Here is an 18,400-nt window from a genome sequence, read left to right as displayed (position 1 = left end):
CCTTTGGTGGTAGCCTCCATAAGCAGGGCTCCCTCCCCACCATAATACTGGCAGTTATATTGCCCCCAAGTCAATTCTTTGCAACTCTTACCTTCAAAAATGTGGTTGCTTTTCTATTTGTGGACTTGCAGTTTTTGTTCTCTTCAAATTAAAGTATTTGTTAGTATTTACTGAGTGTTATTATATGCCAGACATTTTTTAATTGCTTTGCATGTATTCACTCTTTAATCCCTCATCAACAACTGTATAAATCTGTGTTTCGCAGATGAGGAAACTAAGGTAGTGAGTATAGGAGCTTGCTGTGAGTAAAGGACATTATACCATTCTCTACATTTTCAAGATGAGAAAAGTGAAGCTCAGAGACATTAAGTAGAGAGAGAAGGAAAGATGGAAGCAGACTATGAGGAACCTAGTCTCACCTCATCAGATGAATACAACTAGAGAGCAAATCATTGTAAATACCCCCAGAAATTGACCTGAAGTTGGTAGAACAAACTCCACAACTAAAGATAGAGAACAGGCTGCATTGAAGAAGACAGGGAGTGTGGAGATATGGTTTAGGAGAAAAAACAAATCATGGCTGCTGCAGACTAGAGCACACCTAATTAAAATTCACATTTGGGCCAGGGACCAAACAGTTCCCATAACAGGCAAAGGGATCCTCTGCAGACAACTGGCCTGAGGATAAAGCAGTCAGAACCCAACAGTAGAGCACATGTGGCATGCACTGGAGATACATAAGACACTACACTTCAGGGCATTATAAGACTCTTCTTCATGAGGCCATTATGCTCAAGAAGAGGGGATCTAGCTGCCTTCCCTAATACAGAGACTTAGACAAAATGAGAAGACAGAAGAGTTTGTCCCAAATAAGAGATGAGGACAAGGCCATGGCCAGAGACCTAAGTGAAACAGAAATAAGTAACATGCCTGATAGAGAATTTAAGGGAATAATCACAAAGATATTGGACTTGAGAAAATAATGGAAGGTATCAGTGAGACCCTTAACACAGAAATATGGAAAAACATAGCAGAGATAAAGGGCTAAATAAACAAAATGAGATGGAATAAACAGCAGGATGGAAAAAGCAGAAGAACAAATTAATAACCTAGAAGACAGAGTAATGGAAAGTAATTAAGCTGAACAAAAGAAAGGAAAACTAACTATGCAAGATGAGAATAGACTTAGGGAAATCAGTGAATCCATCAAATGTAATAGCATTCATTATAGGAGTCCCAGAAGGAGAAGAGAGAGAAAAGGGGACAGAAAAATTTATTTGAAGACACAATGGCTAAAAACTTCCCTAATCTGGGGAAAGAAACAGATATCAGCTTGAGGAGGCACAGAATCAAACAAAATCAACATATTATAATTAAAATGTCAAAATATGGGGTGCCTGGGAGGCTCAGTCTGTTAAGCATCTGCCTTCAGGTCAGATCTTGGGGTCCTGGGATCAAGCCCTGCATCAGGTTCCTTGCTCAATTCACAATCTGATTCTCCTTCTCTCTCTGCCCCTCCTTTCCGCTCATGATCAAGCCTCTTTCAAATAAATAAATAAAATATTTTAATAAATAAATAAATATTTCAATAATACAAATAAATAAATAAGAATCGTTTTAAAATGTCAAAAATAATGATAAAGGGAAAAAAAAGCAGCAAGATGAAACTGGACAGTTATATAAAAGGGAAACCCCATAAGGTTATCAGGAGATTTTTGAGCAGAAACTTTCCAAGCTGGAATGGAGTAGCATGATATATTCAAAATGCTGAATGGGAAAAATATGCAGCCAAAATTACTCTATCCAGTAGGTCTGTCATTCAGAAGAGGAGAGAGAGTTTCCCAAACAAAAACTAAAGAAGTTCATGACCCCTAAAACAGTGAAACAGTGAAAGGAAAGTCCAACAGTAAAAGTATGAAAGTAGGAAACACAAAAGCAATAAAAATGAATGTCTTTGTAAAATATCAGTCAAGGAACTCATAAAATAGAAAGGCATATGACACCATATACCTAAAAATGGGGAGGAGAGGAGTAAAGAATGGGTCAAAATTAAATGACCATCAATTTAATATAGACTGTTTTATGCAGAACAGGTTCTATACAAACCTAATGGCAACGATATATCAAAAAATGCCATGGGGTGCCTGTGTGGCTCAATGGGTTAAGCCTCTGCCTTTGGCTCAGGTCATGATCTTGGGGTCCTGGGATCAAGCCCCACATCGGGCTATCTGCTCAGCACGGAGCCTGCTTCCCCCTCTCTCTCTGCCTACCTCTCTGCCTACTTGTGATTTCTCTCTCTCTGTCAAATAGATAAATAAAATCTTTAAAAAATTGCCAGTAAATATGGAAAGAATAAAGAGCAAGAAATCCAAATATATTACTGAAGAAAACCAACAAGCCATGAGAGAAAGACAAGAAAGGATCAGAAAATATCTTCAGAAACAACCACAATCAAGTACTAAAATGATAACAAACACATATCTATCAATAATTACTGTGAATGTAAATGACTAAATGCTCCAATCTAAAGACATAGAGTGTGTCTTTCATTTTTGAAAAGATGAAAGAGAGTGTGTAAGACATAGGATATCAAAACAGATTTAAAAAAAAGACCCATCTATATGTTTCATACAAGAGACTCATTTTAGAACCAAAGATACCAGCAGATTGAAAGTCATGAGATGTAGAAACTGTCATACACATGGATGTCAATAGAAAGCTGTAGTAACAATACTTATATCAGAAAAAAATAGACTTTAGGATAAAGGCTGTAACAAGGGACAAAGGAGGACACTGATAATAAAGGGATCAATCCAGCAAGAAGATACAACAACTGTAAATATTTATACACCCCACATGAGAGCACCCAAATATATAAAAGTTAATAACAAACATGAGGGAACTAATTGATAAGAGTACAATGACAGTAAGGCCTTTAACACCCCAGTTACATCAATGGACAGATCATCTAAACAGAAAATCAACAAGGAAACAATGACTTTGAATGCCACACTGGAACAGATGGATTTAACAGAGAACATTCCATCCTAAAACAGCAGAATACACGTTCTTTTCAAGTGCACAAGGAACATTCTCTAGATTAGGTCACATATTAGCCCACAAAACAAGCCTCAACAAATTCAAAAAGATCAAAGTATACCATGCATTGTTTCTGTTCATGACACTATGAAACTAGAAGACAACCACAAGAAAAAATCTGGAATGATCACAAATGTATGGAGGTTAAATAAAAGACTACTAAACTATGAATGAGTCAACTAGGAAACAAAAGAAGAAATAATAAATGCATGGAAACAAATGAAAATGAAAACCAAATGGTCTAAAACTTTTGGATGCAGCAAAAGTGGCTCTAAAAGGGAGGTTTATAAAAATATAGCCTTATCTCAAGAAGCAAGAAAAGTCTGAAATAGACAACTTAACCTTACATCTAAAGGGGCTAGAGAAAGAACAACAAACAAAACCCCCAAACAGTAGAAGGAAGGAAGTAATAAGTATTAGGGCAGAAATAAATGATATAGAAATTTAAGAAAATAGAAGAAATCAATGAAACCTGGAGCTGGTTCTTTCAAAAAAATCAATAAATTTGATAAACCCCTAGCCAGACTTATCAAGAAAAAAAGAGAAAGGACTCAAATAAAATCTCAAATGATAGATAACAACCAACACAGTAATACAAACAATTAGAATATTATGAAAAATTATATGCCAACAAATTGGACAACCTGGAAGAAATGAATAAATTCGTAGAAATATCTAACCCATTCAAACTGAAACAGGAAGAAATAGATAATTTGAACATACCTATTGCCAGCAGGGAAATTGCATCAGTCATCAAAAGTCTCCCAACAAACACAAGTCCAGGAACAGAATGCTTCGAAGGCAAATTCTACCAAACATTTAAAGAAGAATTAATACCTATTCTTTTCAAACTATTCTAAAAAGTAGAAAAAGAAGAAAAACATCCAGATTCATCCTATGAGACCAGCATTAGCCAGATACCAACACCAGATAAAGACACTACTACAAAAGTGAATTACAGGCCAATATCCCTAATGAATTTTTGCAGAAATCCTCAATAATGTACACACATGCACGTGTGCATGCATGTGTGCGTGTGCGCGCACACCCACACACACCCACACACACACACACACAACCACAATGGGATATCATTCAGGCATAACAAATAATGAAATCTTATCATTTGCAACAATATGGATGGAGCTACAGAGTACAATGCTAAGTGCAGAAAGTCAGGGAAATATAAATACCATATGATTTCACTCATATGTGTAATTTATGAAATAAAATAGGTGAACAAAGGGTAATGAAAGAGACAAACCAAAAAGCAGACTCTGAACTATGGAGACCTACTTGATGGTTACCAGAGGAGAGGTTGATGGAGGGATAGGTTTAAGTAAGTGATGGGGATTAAGGAGTGAGTTTATCATGATGAGTACCAGTTGATTTATGGAATTGTTGACTCACTATATTATACACCTGAAAGTAATATAACACTGTATGTTAACTAACCAGAATTAACAGAAAAACTTTAAAAAAAAAGACATTATCTTGTTCCAGATCACACAACCAACAACTGGCAGAACTAAGGTTGAGCCTCAGCAGACTGGCTAGTGCCTGAGTTCTCAGCTATCAAGCTATACTGCTTCTAAGTCTAGGGCTGTTCGTGGCCTATTTAATTGAAACAGTAAGGGGGGAGTAGGGAAGAGAGAGAGTATGAGCAAAACCCCATGCTTAATTTGATAATGAGATCTTGGTGTCTGACTGCCCAGTAGTTTACTGTTTAAGTGAAGCCCATAAATACAAAATTTGGACACGGGGATAAGAGGGGGTAGCTGGTTGAATGAGTCATGAGTTCCCAAAATGGAACTGTCAAGGAGATTAAGCTTCAAAACTAAATACTGGGCCTGATACTAAGGGAAGCATTCACTGCTCATAACACTCTTAAATTGATGCATGATTGGATTTGGCTGCCCCAGAAAGATCTAAGCCTGATAGGAAAGCATTGTACTTCTTCTGAAGGGGCTTGTAGACTGTTGTTTCTCTTTTCCAACCAGTCCTTTCTACCTTGAGCACAGGCAGGTTGTCTGGTCCAGTGGATTACTTGAAATAGAACTGAAATGAGTTTCCTTGGCCTCTCTCCCTCTACAAAACAGGCCTGAAATAAATCCATGTAAGGGAACTGCTGTTTCTAGGTATTTATTCAAGTACGTATTCTGTCTTTGGCTACATGAAGTTGGTGTAGGCAGTGATTCTTGAGGGAAAGGATTCTGGGTGGTGGTTTTGAGTGGAGTCTGTGCCAATTGGGAACAGAAAACCAAAGAAGTTTGAAATTCTAAGCCTGTACCTGGAATACTGGTATTCACAGGCTGCAGTCGAGAATATATTCTTTTTAAAAATTTTTATTTATTATTTTTTAAATTCTTTTCAGTGTTCCAGAATTCATTGTTTATGTACCACACCCATTGCTCTATGCAATACGTGCCCTCCATAATACCCACCACCAGGATCCACAAACCTCCCACCCCCTACCCCTCCAAAACCCTCAGTCTGTTTTTCAGAGTCCACGTCTTTCATGGTTCATCTCCCCCTCCATTTTCCCCCAACTCTCTTCTCCTTTCCATCTCCCCATGTCCTCCATGTTATTCTTTATGCTCCACAAATAAGCAAAACCATTTGATAATTGACTCTGTCTGCTTGACTTCATTCTATGACACATTTCCTCTACATCCAACATTGCGAGTCAGTAGAGATATCCTTTTATTCACTCTTTCATGTATTCATTCATTTAGTTATTCAGTCATTAAAAAAAAATATTTGTTGAGTGTGAAGTACCGCTCTATGTGCTGGAGATAAAACAATGAAAACGTAAATTTCTGCCTTCATGGAGTTTACAGTTTATAAAGGGAGACAATAAATCAATAATAAAATAATTATATAACTTTTCATATAGTGAAAGATCTAGAAAGAAAATCATGATATAGGATAGTAACGTAGTGATACAGTTTCAAAGAGGGTGGTCAGGGAAGGATTCCTTTTGAAAAGATGAAAGAGCTAAACTTACAGAGAGCTAGGAGAAAAGTTTTCAGACAGAGTCAAATTCTTTTTTTTTCCTAAAGATTTTATTTATTTATTTGAGAGAGAGACAGTGACAGAGAGCTTGAGAGGCGAGAAGGTCAGAGGGAGAAGCAGACTCCTCATGAAGCTGGGAGCCTGATGTGGGACTCGATCCCGGGACTCTGGGACCGTGACCTGAGCCAAATGCAGTTGCTTAACCAACTGAGCCACCCAGGTGCCCAAACAGAGTCAAATTCTTAACCCTATGTCTGATCCTCCCCTAAAACTCTACCCTTCACAACCAACAATTCTATGCATCCTTATTCTTTAATTTAAGCAATCACTCATCACCCTTTCCTCAGGCTACCAACTTCATGCCTTCCACCTTTGGTAAGGCGGCTGAAATTTTAAAACACTGCTTTATATTAAGTTACAACTGAAAACAAGTCATAGCTTTTTGAGCTTTAAGGAAGTTAAGAGATTTGTTTGAGGTCAAACCAAGAAGCAGAGGCTGGACTTACATCTGAAGTTTTAACTTCTTATCCATTGCATTTTTTTCACTTTTCCATGAACTTCTCAAGGCATGGTGGGAGCACAGCAGCACACATGAGTATCAGATATTTTAGTTGCATTTGAGCTCACAGGTAGCTCTTCCTAGGGACTAGTGTTTAGAATAAGGGAGATGATATTCCCATTCCCCGTTGTCACTCCTACTTGGATATGTGTTCTGTGGTATGTTGGACAAACTGAAGAGCAACCAGCCGGGGGAGGATTGCAAACCATACCACAAGGAAGAGCTTAAAAGAAATGGTCATGTTTATCTTAGAGAATAAGTGGTGTGTGCTTGTGTGTATGGTGGTGGGGGGTAAGAATCAGAGTTTGAACCCATGATAGATACCTTGAAACATTTTAAGAAGACTATTGTTTAGTACTTGGCCAGAGGATAGTGTTCTAACAAATGGTCAAAACCACTGAATGATGAATTTCAACTCAAAACAAATAATGGCTTTGAAGGCTTTAGAGTGAACTTTCTGTTACTGAAAATATTCCAGCAGCTGCTGGACAGAACTCATAAGAGATAGTAAGCTTTGGAAATATATCTTACTTGTATGGCTATGAGTTGATGTAAACATTCTGAACCTTAGTTTCTTACTCTTTAAAGTAGTGATAACAATTCCTTCTTTTCAGGCTTCTGGGGAAGATTTAAGAAAATGGTATATTGAAAGGCCTAGCACCATGCATGCTAAAAGTAGGTGATTCCTCCTTCTCCTTCCATTCCCCCTACCTCATCACATAGTGTAGAGAGGATTCCTATGTAGGGAAATTGGGAGGAAATTACCTTTTATTTCCATTTTGAATATAAAAATTCAATAATTCATTCTATAGTCATCAGCAACTTTATTCATTATCTGATTATGCTTAGGACACTGGAATGACATAGACATGGAAATTATGTGTGTGGCTGTGTCTCCCACTAGGCTGTAAGCTTCCTGAGAGCATCTCTGTACCCCTTTGCTGTCAGAATAAGTGTTTACTGGGCACTGAGTTGGCTCAGTCAGTAGAGCATGAAACTCTTGAATTCAGGGTCATGAATTTGAGCCCCACATTGGGGTAGAGAGAAGTAAGTTGGGGGAAATTGGAGGGGGGACAAATCATGAGAGACTGTGGACTCTGAGAAACAAACTAAGGGTTTTGGGGGGGATGGGGGGTTGAGTGAGCCTGGTGGTAGGTTTTATGGAGAGCACATATTCCATGGAGCACTGGGTATGGTGCATAAACAATGAATTTTAGAACACTGAAAAAAATAAAATTAAATTTAAATAATAATAATAATAATAATAATAAGAAGAAGAAGAAGAAGGAGAAGGAGAAGAAGAAGAAGAAGTGCTTATTGCATTTAACTGATTTTGGAGGAGCAGTGATCTCTGTGCTGAATAATTGAACTAACCAGGAGTCTTAGTCCTCAGGGAGCTGATTCTCTTAAATAGGGTGGACATGCACAAATATGCAAAAGTATCTAGCATATCAGTAGCCGAGACAATGAGCATACAAGATGTGATATCTTTAGATTGTGGCAAACGTGGAGATTATCAGGTGGCTTGGGTGGGGTTGAATGGCAGTAAGTGAGTAGCAGAGGGATCAGGATAAAATGTGGAACTTTCCTTGGTTATACTTCCTGGAAGAAGTGTGACTTTGGGAGCTATTTGAACCATGAGAGACAAAATACAACAGACATTGGCTTTGCCCTGAAAGAAGGAAAAGATTTAAGACTTGCACCTGGGAGGTAGGCCACTGGGATTCAGATCAGAACATTGAAATGGCTTATTCCTATGACACAGGAGACACCTTGTCAGATGCTATTGGAAGATAGGATATGTATTACTTAGTGGTATTTATATAGCAGAGTGTCTAAGAGTATAGGCTGTAGAGTCAGACTGTTTGGATTTTCATCTGGGCTCCACCACTGACTAGCCATGTGACCTTGGGCAAGTTATTTACCACTGTGCCTCAATTCCCTCATCTGTAAAATAAGGACAGTAATAGTATCTTAGTATCATAGGGTGATTGTGAGGATTAAGAGTTAATATATGCAAAAGGTTTAGTATAGTCCCTGGCACAGAGTAAGCACTTTATAAGTATTATTATCTAATGAATGGTCTTTAGATCCTGAGATATATATTGGGAGCTTATAGTAATTTCAGTGTGAGTTTGGGAGCATTTATATTCCATACCATTTCATGGATTGATTAGCTCCTCAGAAGTGGCTGTGGTAGAAGTGGTGAAAGCATCTGGCTCAAAGAGATAGAAGAACTTTCTGCCAACTGCGATTGTGCCAGAGATGAATAGACTGTTTCAGGAGAGAAGAACCTTTTCGTTGTTGTGGGTGTTAGAGTTGAGACTAGATAACTATTTAGTGGGGATACTGCAGGAGGATTGAAGGATGGGAGTGGGATTTTGCTATACCTCTAATTCTCTGATTTCTTGGTACATTGTCAGCAGAAGTGTTAGCTATGGGGTGGGGATACTGCTGCTGAAATATGGGGGATTTGTCTATTTTTTTTTTATATATTGTACACAGAGTTGGGTGGTCACTTCACTCAGCATGCTAACTGCACATGGATGGAGCTGAGATCAAATTTCATGTCCCAGGGTCTAAAATCTCCCAAAAGTACTTTGAGACTCAAGTGACAAGGGTTTTTTGGTTTCTGCTTTGCCAGAAATTAGCTGTGTAATCTTAGGCATGTTGTTTCCATTCTCTGGGCCTGTTTTCTAACCTAGAACATAAGTTTTAGACTAGATTTTCTCTGTGGACTCTTCATCTCTGGCTTTCTATGTTGGAAGATATAACTCTCTGAGTGGAAACAAGTGGATGAAGAAGACATTCGTGCATTCAGCAAATGTTTATTAAGCATCTGCTAAATGGTAGGCACTGTGCTGGGCTTGGGGGAGAAAGCAGTGAATAAGATAGGTGTGGTTTCTGCCCTTTTAGCTCCACAGTCTAGTGCAGGAAACAAAGAAGAAAAAAATTATTATACAGTTTAATAAGTATTCTAAGAGGGGCAAATACAGGGTCCTGGGGGAGAAGAATATTTCCGGAATAATTCTGAAGCAAGAACCAGAAAAAACCTTCTAGGGGAGGTGGAATTTGAGTTTTGAGATGGGAGCTCAGGAAGAATAGCAGCAGATGGATAGTTCTTAAGGCAAAAGTACTTGATGGTTATGAGAACTATGGTAGGCTCTGTTTAGCTGGAGAGTACAGAGTAAGAAGGAATTAGTGAAATCTAAGGTTAGAAAGACCAAAGGACACCAGATTAGCAAGGCATTATATGGCATTTGCCACAAAGGTAGTAGGGAGATATGGAAGGCCTTTAAGTAGAGGAGTTATATAATTCAGGCTTCAGCAGCAGAAATTAAATCACTCTAGTTATTTTCAGTAGAAAGAGTCCTAATACAGAAAATCAGGTGCTTCTAAAATTGGGTTAAGGGCTGGAGGGACAACCTTTAGGCTAGGCCCCCAGGAATAACTCCCAGGATACCAGGGGAACTGTTTTCTGTGCCACAAGCAGGAAAGTGAGGCGCCAGGGACTTTGGAAACACACCACCTTATCTGAAGCCTAGGAATCAAGAATATGCCACTGCCTTAACTATTGAGTAGAGTATCGTCATGACTTCTAGATACTCACTAGCAAATAATAATAATAATTAATACTAATAATATAGAATAAAATATCCCCTTCTATCGTTCCTCAAATACACAAAGCCAGTGACCAGACACTGGGGCCTTTGGGAAAGTAACATGGCTGCAGAAAACCCTAAAATCTCCATCACTATGCTTGCCAACAGAAGCAGCAGAAATATGGCTTCTGCGTCATTACCTCCTTTCAAATATTGTGTGTATGCATATGATTACCAGAAATAAATCACATCCAGAACACTGGATGCAAAGGAGCCTGAGAAGTGACAGGCTGTTGTAGGTTTTTGGTTTTGAGATTTTCAGCAATATAGGAGGGTAGGCTAGAAGGAGGGTGGCATGGATCCTGAGCAACCAGTCTATAGTATCTACCATAGGATTGCTAAGAGCAGAAGTGCTTTTGAGACAGATAATTTGAGCAGGAGAGTAGAGGCTGAACTGGGGAGAGAGAGCAGCATAAGAGACCAAGTAATAGATGGTAATGGAATCAAAGATGATGAGGAGCTGATTAAAAATACCGGTAGCAGGGAGACAGAGGAAGGACACATGAAAGAGTTTAAGGAGGAAGAGAATTACCATGACTTAGAGGACTGGGTGGCTGGAAGAAAGATGAGTGAGAAGAAAGACTTATGGATATCTCCTAGGGTTTTTGCAAGGAGACATTCCTACAAGAGAGGGAACTCAGGGGAAAGAGGAATGGCATGGATGGGAAAAGATGATTTCAATTTTAAGCTAGAGGTTCTTGTGACATATTCAGGAGGAGATATCTGTAAGGCAGTTGGAAATTCGTCTCTGGAATTCAAGAGAACTACCTGGAACTCATCAGCAGAGAATTGTAAGGTGTACGCAGGCAAGGATTTTGTTCCCCCTAGTGTTCAGTAACTTCATTGAAAGGAGGTGCATCAGTGTGTAACGTAGTTGGTAGTTCAAGCTTTGGGAATGGATGGGTCCACCATTCAGTGCAAGTGCAGAATGAAGACAAGGGGACTGAGATTAGAAGAACCCTGAGAAATCATGGTCTTAAATGATTGAATGAAGAAGAACCCAGACAGGAAGTAAAGATTGTATAACCAGACCGGTCATGTGGATGATGTCACCAAGGCAAAGGGAGCATTTCAGGAAGGAGAAAGGCATCAGTGGAATCAAGAATGAGAGAAGTCAGGGAAAAGAAAGATGGAATATTGGCCATACCATTTAGTAACAAGTTGGTCATTTGTTTATATTCACAAAAGGTTCTAGTTTCCTATGAAATGATGGGAGTGAAAGCCAGGCTGCAGTGGATTAAAGGGTCAATAGACAATGAAGTGGAGATAGGATATAATTGCACTTTCAAGGCCAAAAGGAACAAGAAACAGTAGGTATTGGCAAGGATACGGAGAAAGAGAAAACCTTTTGCACTGTTGGTAGGAATGCAAGCTTATGCAACCACTATGGAAAACAGTATGGAGAGTTCTCAAAAAGTTAAAAATAGAACTACCCTATGATCCAGCAATTGCACTACTAGGTATTTGACCCCAAAATACAAAAATTTTTTTTTGAAAATATATATGAAAAAAAGATATTTTGAATATTATCTATACAAAAGAATATTATCTACAATGGAAATAGCTCAAGTGCCCATTGATTGATGAATGGATAAAGAAGATGTGGTATATATACACAGCCATTACTCAGCTGTAATAAAGAAGGAAATACTGTCATTTGCAATGGCATGGATGGAGTTAGAGATTATAATGTTAAGCAAAATGAGTCAGAGAAAGACAAAAACCATATAATTTCACTCATAAGTGGAATTTAAAAAACAAAACAAATGAACAAAGGGAAAGAGAGGGAGAGAGAGACGGAGAGAGAGAGGGAGGAGCAAACCAAGAAACAGACCATTAGGTATGGAGAATAAACTCGGGGTCACCAGAGGGGCTACCTGTGGGAGGATGGGTTAAATAGGTGATGGGGATTAAGGAGTATACTTGTTGTGATGAGCACTGGGTGACATATGGAAGTGTTGAATCACTATATCGTACACCTAAAACTAATATTACACTATATGTTAAATTATATGCAAACAATGAATTTTGGAACATTGCATCAAAAACTAATGATGTATTACTGTATGGTGCCTAACATAACATAATAAAAAATAAAATAAAATAAAATAAAATATAAAAATAAAGTTAAAAAGTAATGAATTCAAATAAAAACTTAAAAAAAAAAACAAGGATAAAGATTCTAGTTGCTTACATTATGGTACTATGCTGGTCACTAGTATCTGTCTCAACATAACCTAGCAGAGTAGCTTTTAAACTATTTTGGCATTACTTGCCAAAAGAAATAAATTTTACAGGGTGCCTGGTGGCTCAGTTTGTTAAGCATCTGACTGGTTCAGGTCATGATCTCAGGGTCCTGGGATTGAGCTCCATGTCAAGCTCCATGCTCAGTGGAGAGTCTACTTCTCCCTCTCCCTTTGACCTTCCCCCAACCTGTGCTGTCTCTCTCTCTCTCTTCAATAAATAAAATATTTAAAAAATAAATTTTACATCACAATTAACACATTTATTTTTATATATAAATGAAACAAAAGCTTGATTAAACCATAATTATATGGACATTTCATATAAATGGAAACATACAAAAGCCTTTTTTGTCTGGCTTTTTCACTTAGCATAATATTTTCAAAGTTCATCTATACTGTTGCAGTAACAGTACTCCATTCCTTTTTATGGTGCAATAATATTTCATGGTATGGATATACCACATTTTGTTTATCCATTCATCAGTTGATGGACATTTGAGTTTTTTCCATCACTTGGCTATTGTGAATAATGCTATTATGAATGTTCATGTACAAGATTTTATGTGGACATTTTTTCCCATTTCTCTTAGGTATATTCACAGCAGTGGAATTTTTGGGTCAAATAGTAACCCTATGTTTAACTTTTTGAAGAACTATCAGACTGTTTTCCAAAGTGGCTTCAACCATTTTTACCAGCAGTGTTATGAAGGTTCTGATTTCTCCACATCTAGCTTTTCTATTGTAACCATTCTTGGGGTATCTTATTACAAATACTGCTGTAGTAAATATCCTGCATTTGCATTTCCTGCATTTGACTTACATTCTCCTGATGGCTTATATGATGAACATCTTTCCATGTGCTTATTGACTATTTCATTGGAAAAAAATGTTATTCAGAACGTTTGCCAATTTTTTATTTGGGTTATTCTTTTTATAATTGACTTGTAAGAGCTCTTTATATATTCTAGGTACAAGTTTCTTATCAGAGATATAACTTCTAAACGTTTTCTTCCATTCTGTGTGTTGTCTTTTCATATTCTTGATAGTGTCGTTTGAAGCATGAAAGGTTTTAATCTTAATGACATCCAATTTGTCTATTTTGTTGTTGTTTGTGTTTTTCATGTCATATCTAAGAAACCATTGCCAAATTCGAGGTCACAAAATTATTCCTATTGCCCCCATTTTGTTAAAATTGCCACAATATCATTATAACATCTTATCAAGTAATAGTGATTCCTATTATCATCAAGCGTCCAACCTGTTCAAATTTCCAGTTGTTTCACATATATCACAAATGTGTGTGTACAGATGCATGCACGTGCATGTGCGCACGTGCACACACACTCGTGTTCCACCTAAGTCAAAAATTTTCCTTCCTATTTGTTTGTTAAAAATCCAGGTTGTTGGGCTGCCTCTGCCCAACAAAAAATCTCTGGATTTTTTGTTAAAAATCCAGGTTGTTGGGTTAAGCCTCTGCCTTGGGCTCAGGTCATGATCTCAGGGTCCTGGGATCGAGTCCCGCATCGGGCTCTCTGCTAGGCAGGGAGCCTGCTTCCTCCTCTCTCTCTCTCTCTACTTGTGATCTCTCTCTGTCAAATAAATAAAATCTTTGAAAAAAAATCCAGGTTGTTGGCCCTGTAGTTGTTTTGTTTTTGTTTTTTAGTCTTTACCTCCACATCGCAATTTAATATGTTTTTCTGTCCTTTGTGTGTTCTATAAATTCATTATTGATCTAGAAGCTTGATCTGATTCAGGGTTTATATAATTTGTTTTGGCATGAGTCATTAATTGGTAGTGTTATAAGCCCAAACCTTTGAAGTGGGAACTTCTTTAGGTTTTATTCTATTTTGTAGGGCTATGGGCCATATTGTTTATGACTTGCATTCATCCAGAATTTCTAGTCATTTATTTAAGATCAGTGACTGTTCTAGCCTCAATGATTTCTAGAGAATAAATAGCAATTCTCATTCCTTTTAGAGTCTATAGTATTCTAGGAGTTCCAGAACTTAGCTTGTCCTATTCCTGGCTAATCTAGTTTCTATCCCCTTCCACCAATATATGTCTGCTCACTTTTACAGTCCTAGGGTATAAGAGGAAGAAGGGCTTAGAGGTTTACTGAAATTGCATGTATTTTTTCTGAGATGAAGTTTCAGAGGTTTCACTGAATTTTCAGGTAGGTCTAAGTCCTCATGTGACAGAAAGGAGATGGAGGCCAGGAGAGGGGAAAGGAGTTGCCTAAAAGTCATAAAGCAAGCTTAAAATAGGGCTGGGAGTAAATCTGAAACCTTCCCACCCAGGGCTTTTCCCTAGTTCCAGACATAGAATCAGGAACATTGAGCAGGGTAGTGATTACAAACATATTGCAAGTTTTGTAGAGGCTTTTCAACCACAAACTTGGAGTCTTTTCAGAATACCCATCTTGCTGGAAGAGTGCATACATAGTCTAAAGAAACCATAAACAGGAAAGAAAATTGACCTGCAAGTGCAGGAATATCAGAGAAGACAAAACAGAATTGGATTTTGGATAATTTGTAGTGTGTCCTTGTGGTTCTGTCAACAGCACTGTTTTTGTTTGTTTGTTTGTTTGTTTTGTTTTTGTTGTTGTTGTTGTTTTGAATGTGTATAGCTAATTATGAGTTGCCTGTAAATACTTGGGCAGTGGCCAAAGAAACCTTTGCTATCTCCCTGGCCCAGACTCCAAAACAAGAGGATGCCAAGGCATGCCTCCTCCCCACCCACCCATCCCTTTTTTCTGCTCCTTTTCCCTCTTCTTCAACCTTTTTTTCCCCACATTTTCCTTCACCCTCCTCTTTCTTCACCTTATTCCTATTTCTTCTCCCTCCCATCTTTCCTTCTCTTTCCCTTCTATTAGTCTTCCCTTTTATCCTCCTTCCGTCCCTGCCTGCCACGCCCTCTCCTTTCCTCCCACTTCTGTGTGCACCCTCCCCCTTCCTCTCCCTACATTCTCCTCAACCCACCCCCAACAAGCTCTCCACCCCCACGCCAGAACCGGCGGCCATTGGCTCGCGCTAGTGGGGGTTTGGGGGAAGGGAAGGCTTGGGCCCTCCGATAGGTTGCCGGGGCTAGCACACCAGCTGAAGTCCCGCCCCACCCGGCGAGTAAACGCACGGCTGCAGCATTTGCTATTGGCTGAGGGGACTGTCAACCCCTCCGGCAGCTCCTCACGCAGGCGCCCACAGTCGTTAGGTGAATAAAAAACACCGCCTACGGGCTTGGGGGGTGGGGAGAGGAGAGGGAGAGAGCCAGCAAGGCAGGATTTAAATGAAAGGCTGGAAGCCGGGAGACCCGCGGAGAAAGCAAGCAACCAGGCTAGAAAAACGAGGAAACTAGGAAAGCGAGCGACCTAGAGGGAGTAGGGGAGACCGCGACTGACCTGTAGCCAGGCAGCTGGACAGACGCACGCCCGGACAGACAACCGAGCAGGCGCAGGAGAACCTCGCACTGGTTCCTCCCGCCTTTCCCTTGAAAAGCCAGGATTTTGCCTTTTGCTTGGCGCCCGAGAGAGAATGCTGGACTCTGCCGACTTCAGCGCGAGCTAAGATTTCTCAGCTAGGGAAGAAAAATCAGCTTAATCCTGAGAAGGGGGAAAGCAATCTCCCCTGTCCCCGTCCTCCCCCCCCCATACCAAACTCGGGCGCCAAACCCAGCCCTTCCCCAACCATCCGACTTCCTCCTCTCCCTTCTAGCATGGTGGCTGTATGGACAGTCTGACAGAGCAGAGACTGACATCTCCCAATCTGCCGGCCCCCCACTTGGAACACTACAGTGTTCTGCATTGCACCATGACCCTGGATGTGCAAACTGTAGTTGTTTTTGCCGTGATTGTAGTCCTCCTGCTTGTCAATGTCATACTCATGTTTTTCCTGGGAACGCGCTGAATGGAGTCCAGCTTCCTGAGCTGTTGCGAACTCTCGCTTTGATTTCATCCCGAGAACCACCGAGAATAAAAAAGAGACAGACAGACAGAGACAGGGAAAGAGAGAGAAAGCAAGCTTTCTTACTCAGGGGGGAAAACGTTTTGAGCTTCAACATGGCCTCGCTGTGATATGTATGACGTTGGTATATTATCTCTCCCTAAATCTTTTGTCATGTCTTGTCTTTTAAATATGCCTGTGAATGTAGTTGCTTATTGCTTGAGTAAAATAGTTGATAAAGAAATGTATTCTATTTAAGTGTGCGTGTGTGTGTGCATTCTCCATCTATGTGGTGTTCACGGAGCAAGATCTGCGTCCTTAAACAGTGGCTTTGCTGTGTGTGGTGTTTTTGTTTTTCAGTTCATTTTTTTTGAAAACTACCTATAATTTCCGTCAAGGAATTTTAGTCAAAAATTATCTCTTGCCATCAGGAGTGAATTTGGGTTTGTTTCTGGACAAGGATGGTTGTGGGAAGAGTGTGATGGATTTTTGACATCTTAGGAAAGTCAGCCCTGCACTGGATGTTAAGAGGGAATAAAAATGAAACAAGGAATGAATTCAGGAAAAACGATTCTTTAGTTTCTAATGATAAGTAAGAATTTGAGAAGTGATATGGTGGGGTGCGTTGAGCTGGCAGTTGGTGACTGTGTCCTTTGACTCAATTAGCTGTCTAGGGTTTAGTTCATAGTTTCCAATTTGGAAATAAGCCATCTTTAAAACATTTCTTATAGCATTAATTGTCAGTTTTTTTGGAATTATGGACTGAAGCATTAAAGTCTTCTTTGATGTTTATGAATTGGCAAGAAGAGATATTGACAAGAGCTGTTTGGGTTCATTTTCCCAAAGAAGATTGTACCCCTGGATTTGAGTTTGTGGATTTTCTCTGTGTCATCTGAAAAAACAACAAAATCCAGCTCTTTACCCACCTTGGGAATAATGGTACATGTATATGCCTCTTTTGGATAATCTTTATTTGCAATGATGTTCTTGAACTACGTTTTTAAATAGAACTTTCTAGTGCTAATGATAAAGTGGTGGGTTTTGTTTGCTTTCTTGTTCTTTAAAGATCAGAGGTTTCTAATTGAAGGATTTCCATAACAAAATGAAAGTATGTAACATGCTAAATTAAGTTTTGAGCAGCGCCCCCCCCCCCCCCCCCGCAAAAAAAAGTCTGCGTGGAATGGGCTGAGAGCTGGGGAAAACAGGAGCTAGAAGCAACATTCAATTTTGACATATATTTGCATTTCTCTATCAGATGGTAGTGGTGGTGATTGCTGTCATTATTGCTATTATTTTTATATTTTTCTTTCTGTTAAAAAAGCTTTTGGAAAAGCCAGGAAATGGTCTCTGATGCCAATGTACAAGATACTTATTTTCCCCCTACCTCCTCCCACTGATTGGCAGGTATTCCATTCTATGTTTACCTGACTTGAAATAGCGCTGTTTCTGGCCCATGTAACAATGAATCAGGGTGCATACAGTCTACACGCATGTTCCCCCTACACCCGTGGGGTTGGCTGCTCACGTGTGATGTACAAATCTGCTGGGATTGTGCTGTCAAGTTCCATGTCTTATTGTTCAATCTCTTTGGAAATGATTATGAAGGGAAAGGGGCTGTGAAGGGCACTTGAAATTGTCCTGATCTCAGAATCCAGAGAATATTATTTAATGGCGTCAAAAGAGGTTTTGAGCCTCAGGGTATGTGCACTTGGCACCGAGTGGGTAAAAGGCTTTTAAAAAAAATTAATATTATTCTGTTGTACCATGGTATAAGCATGATCTTGGAAGATTCTTATTTACTCTCTGGTTCCTTTGTTGGGAGGGGGCTGGATTGAACTGAACTTGTTTCTTTGCAAAGAAAATCTTGTGATTCCTCTTGCCCCA

General features: G+C 39.2%; 2 protein-coding genes across 10 annotated transcripts in view; both read left to right on the top strand.

The window, feature by feature from the left end:
- Positions 1-18,400, top strand: part of ARHGEF9 (Cdc42 guanine nucleotide exchange factor 9) — a 213,002-nt gene that overhangs the window by 24,174 nt on the left and 170,428 nt on the right. The window contains exon 1 of one of the 9 annotated variants that reach the window (XM_059157431.1): positions 15,770-15,788. The exons of 2 other annotated variants lie outside the window; for them this stretch is intronic. Coding sequence is in view for 4 of the 7 variants with exons in the window: in XM_059157427.1 (XP_059013410.1) it covers positions 16,653-16,661 (9 nt within the window). In the remaining 3 variants the exon portion in view is untranslated. Of the gene's footprint in view, positions 1-15,769; positions 15,789-16,522; positions 16,662-17,436; positions 17,456-18,400 lie in introns of those variants that run through there. 6 more of the 9 variants (XM_059157430.1, XM_059157427.1, XM_059157434.1 and 3 more) reach the window with 6 other exon arrangements.
- LOC131821372 (uncharacterized) lies at positions 15,823-16,482 on the top strand. Its single transcript, XM_059157435.1, has one exon. It carries the CDS (start codon positions 16,301-16,303, stop codon positions 16,478-16,480), a length of 180 nt encoding a protein of 59 aa, XP_059013418.1. The 5' UTR covers positions 15,823-16,300; the 3' UTR covers positions 16,481-16,482.

Source organism: Mustela lutreola, chromosome X (assembly GCF_030435805.1).
Source record: "Mustela lutreola isolate mMusLut2 chromosome X, mMusLut2.pri, whole genome shotgun sequence".
NCBI classification, from domain to species: domain Eukaryota; kingdom Metazoa; phylum Chordata; class Mammalia; order Carnivora; family Mustelidae; genus Mustela; species Mustela lutreola.
This window is presented reverse-complemented; position numbering and strand designations above follow the sequence as displayed.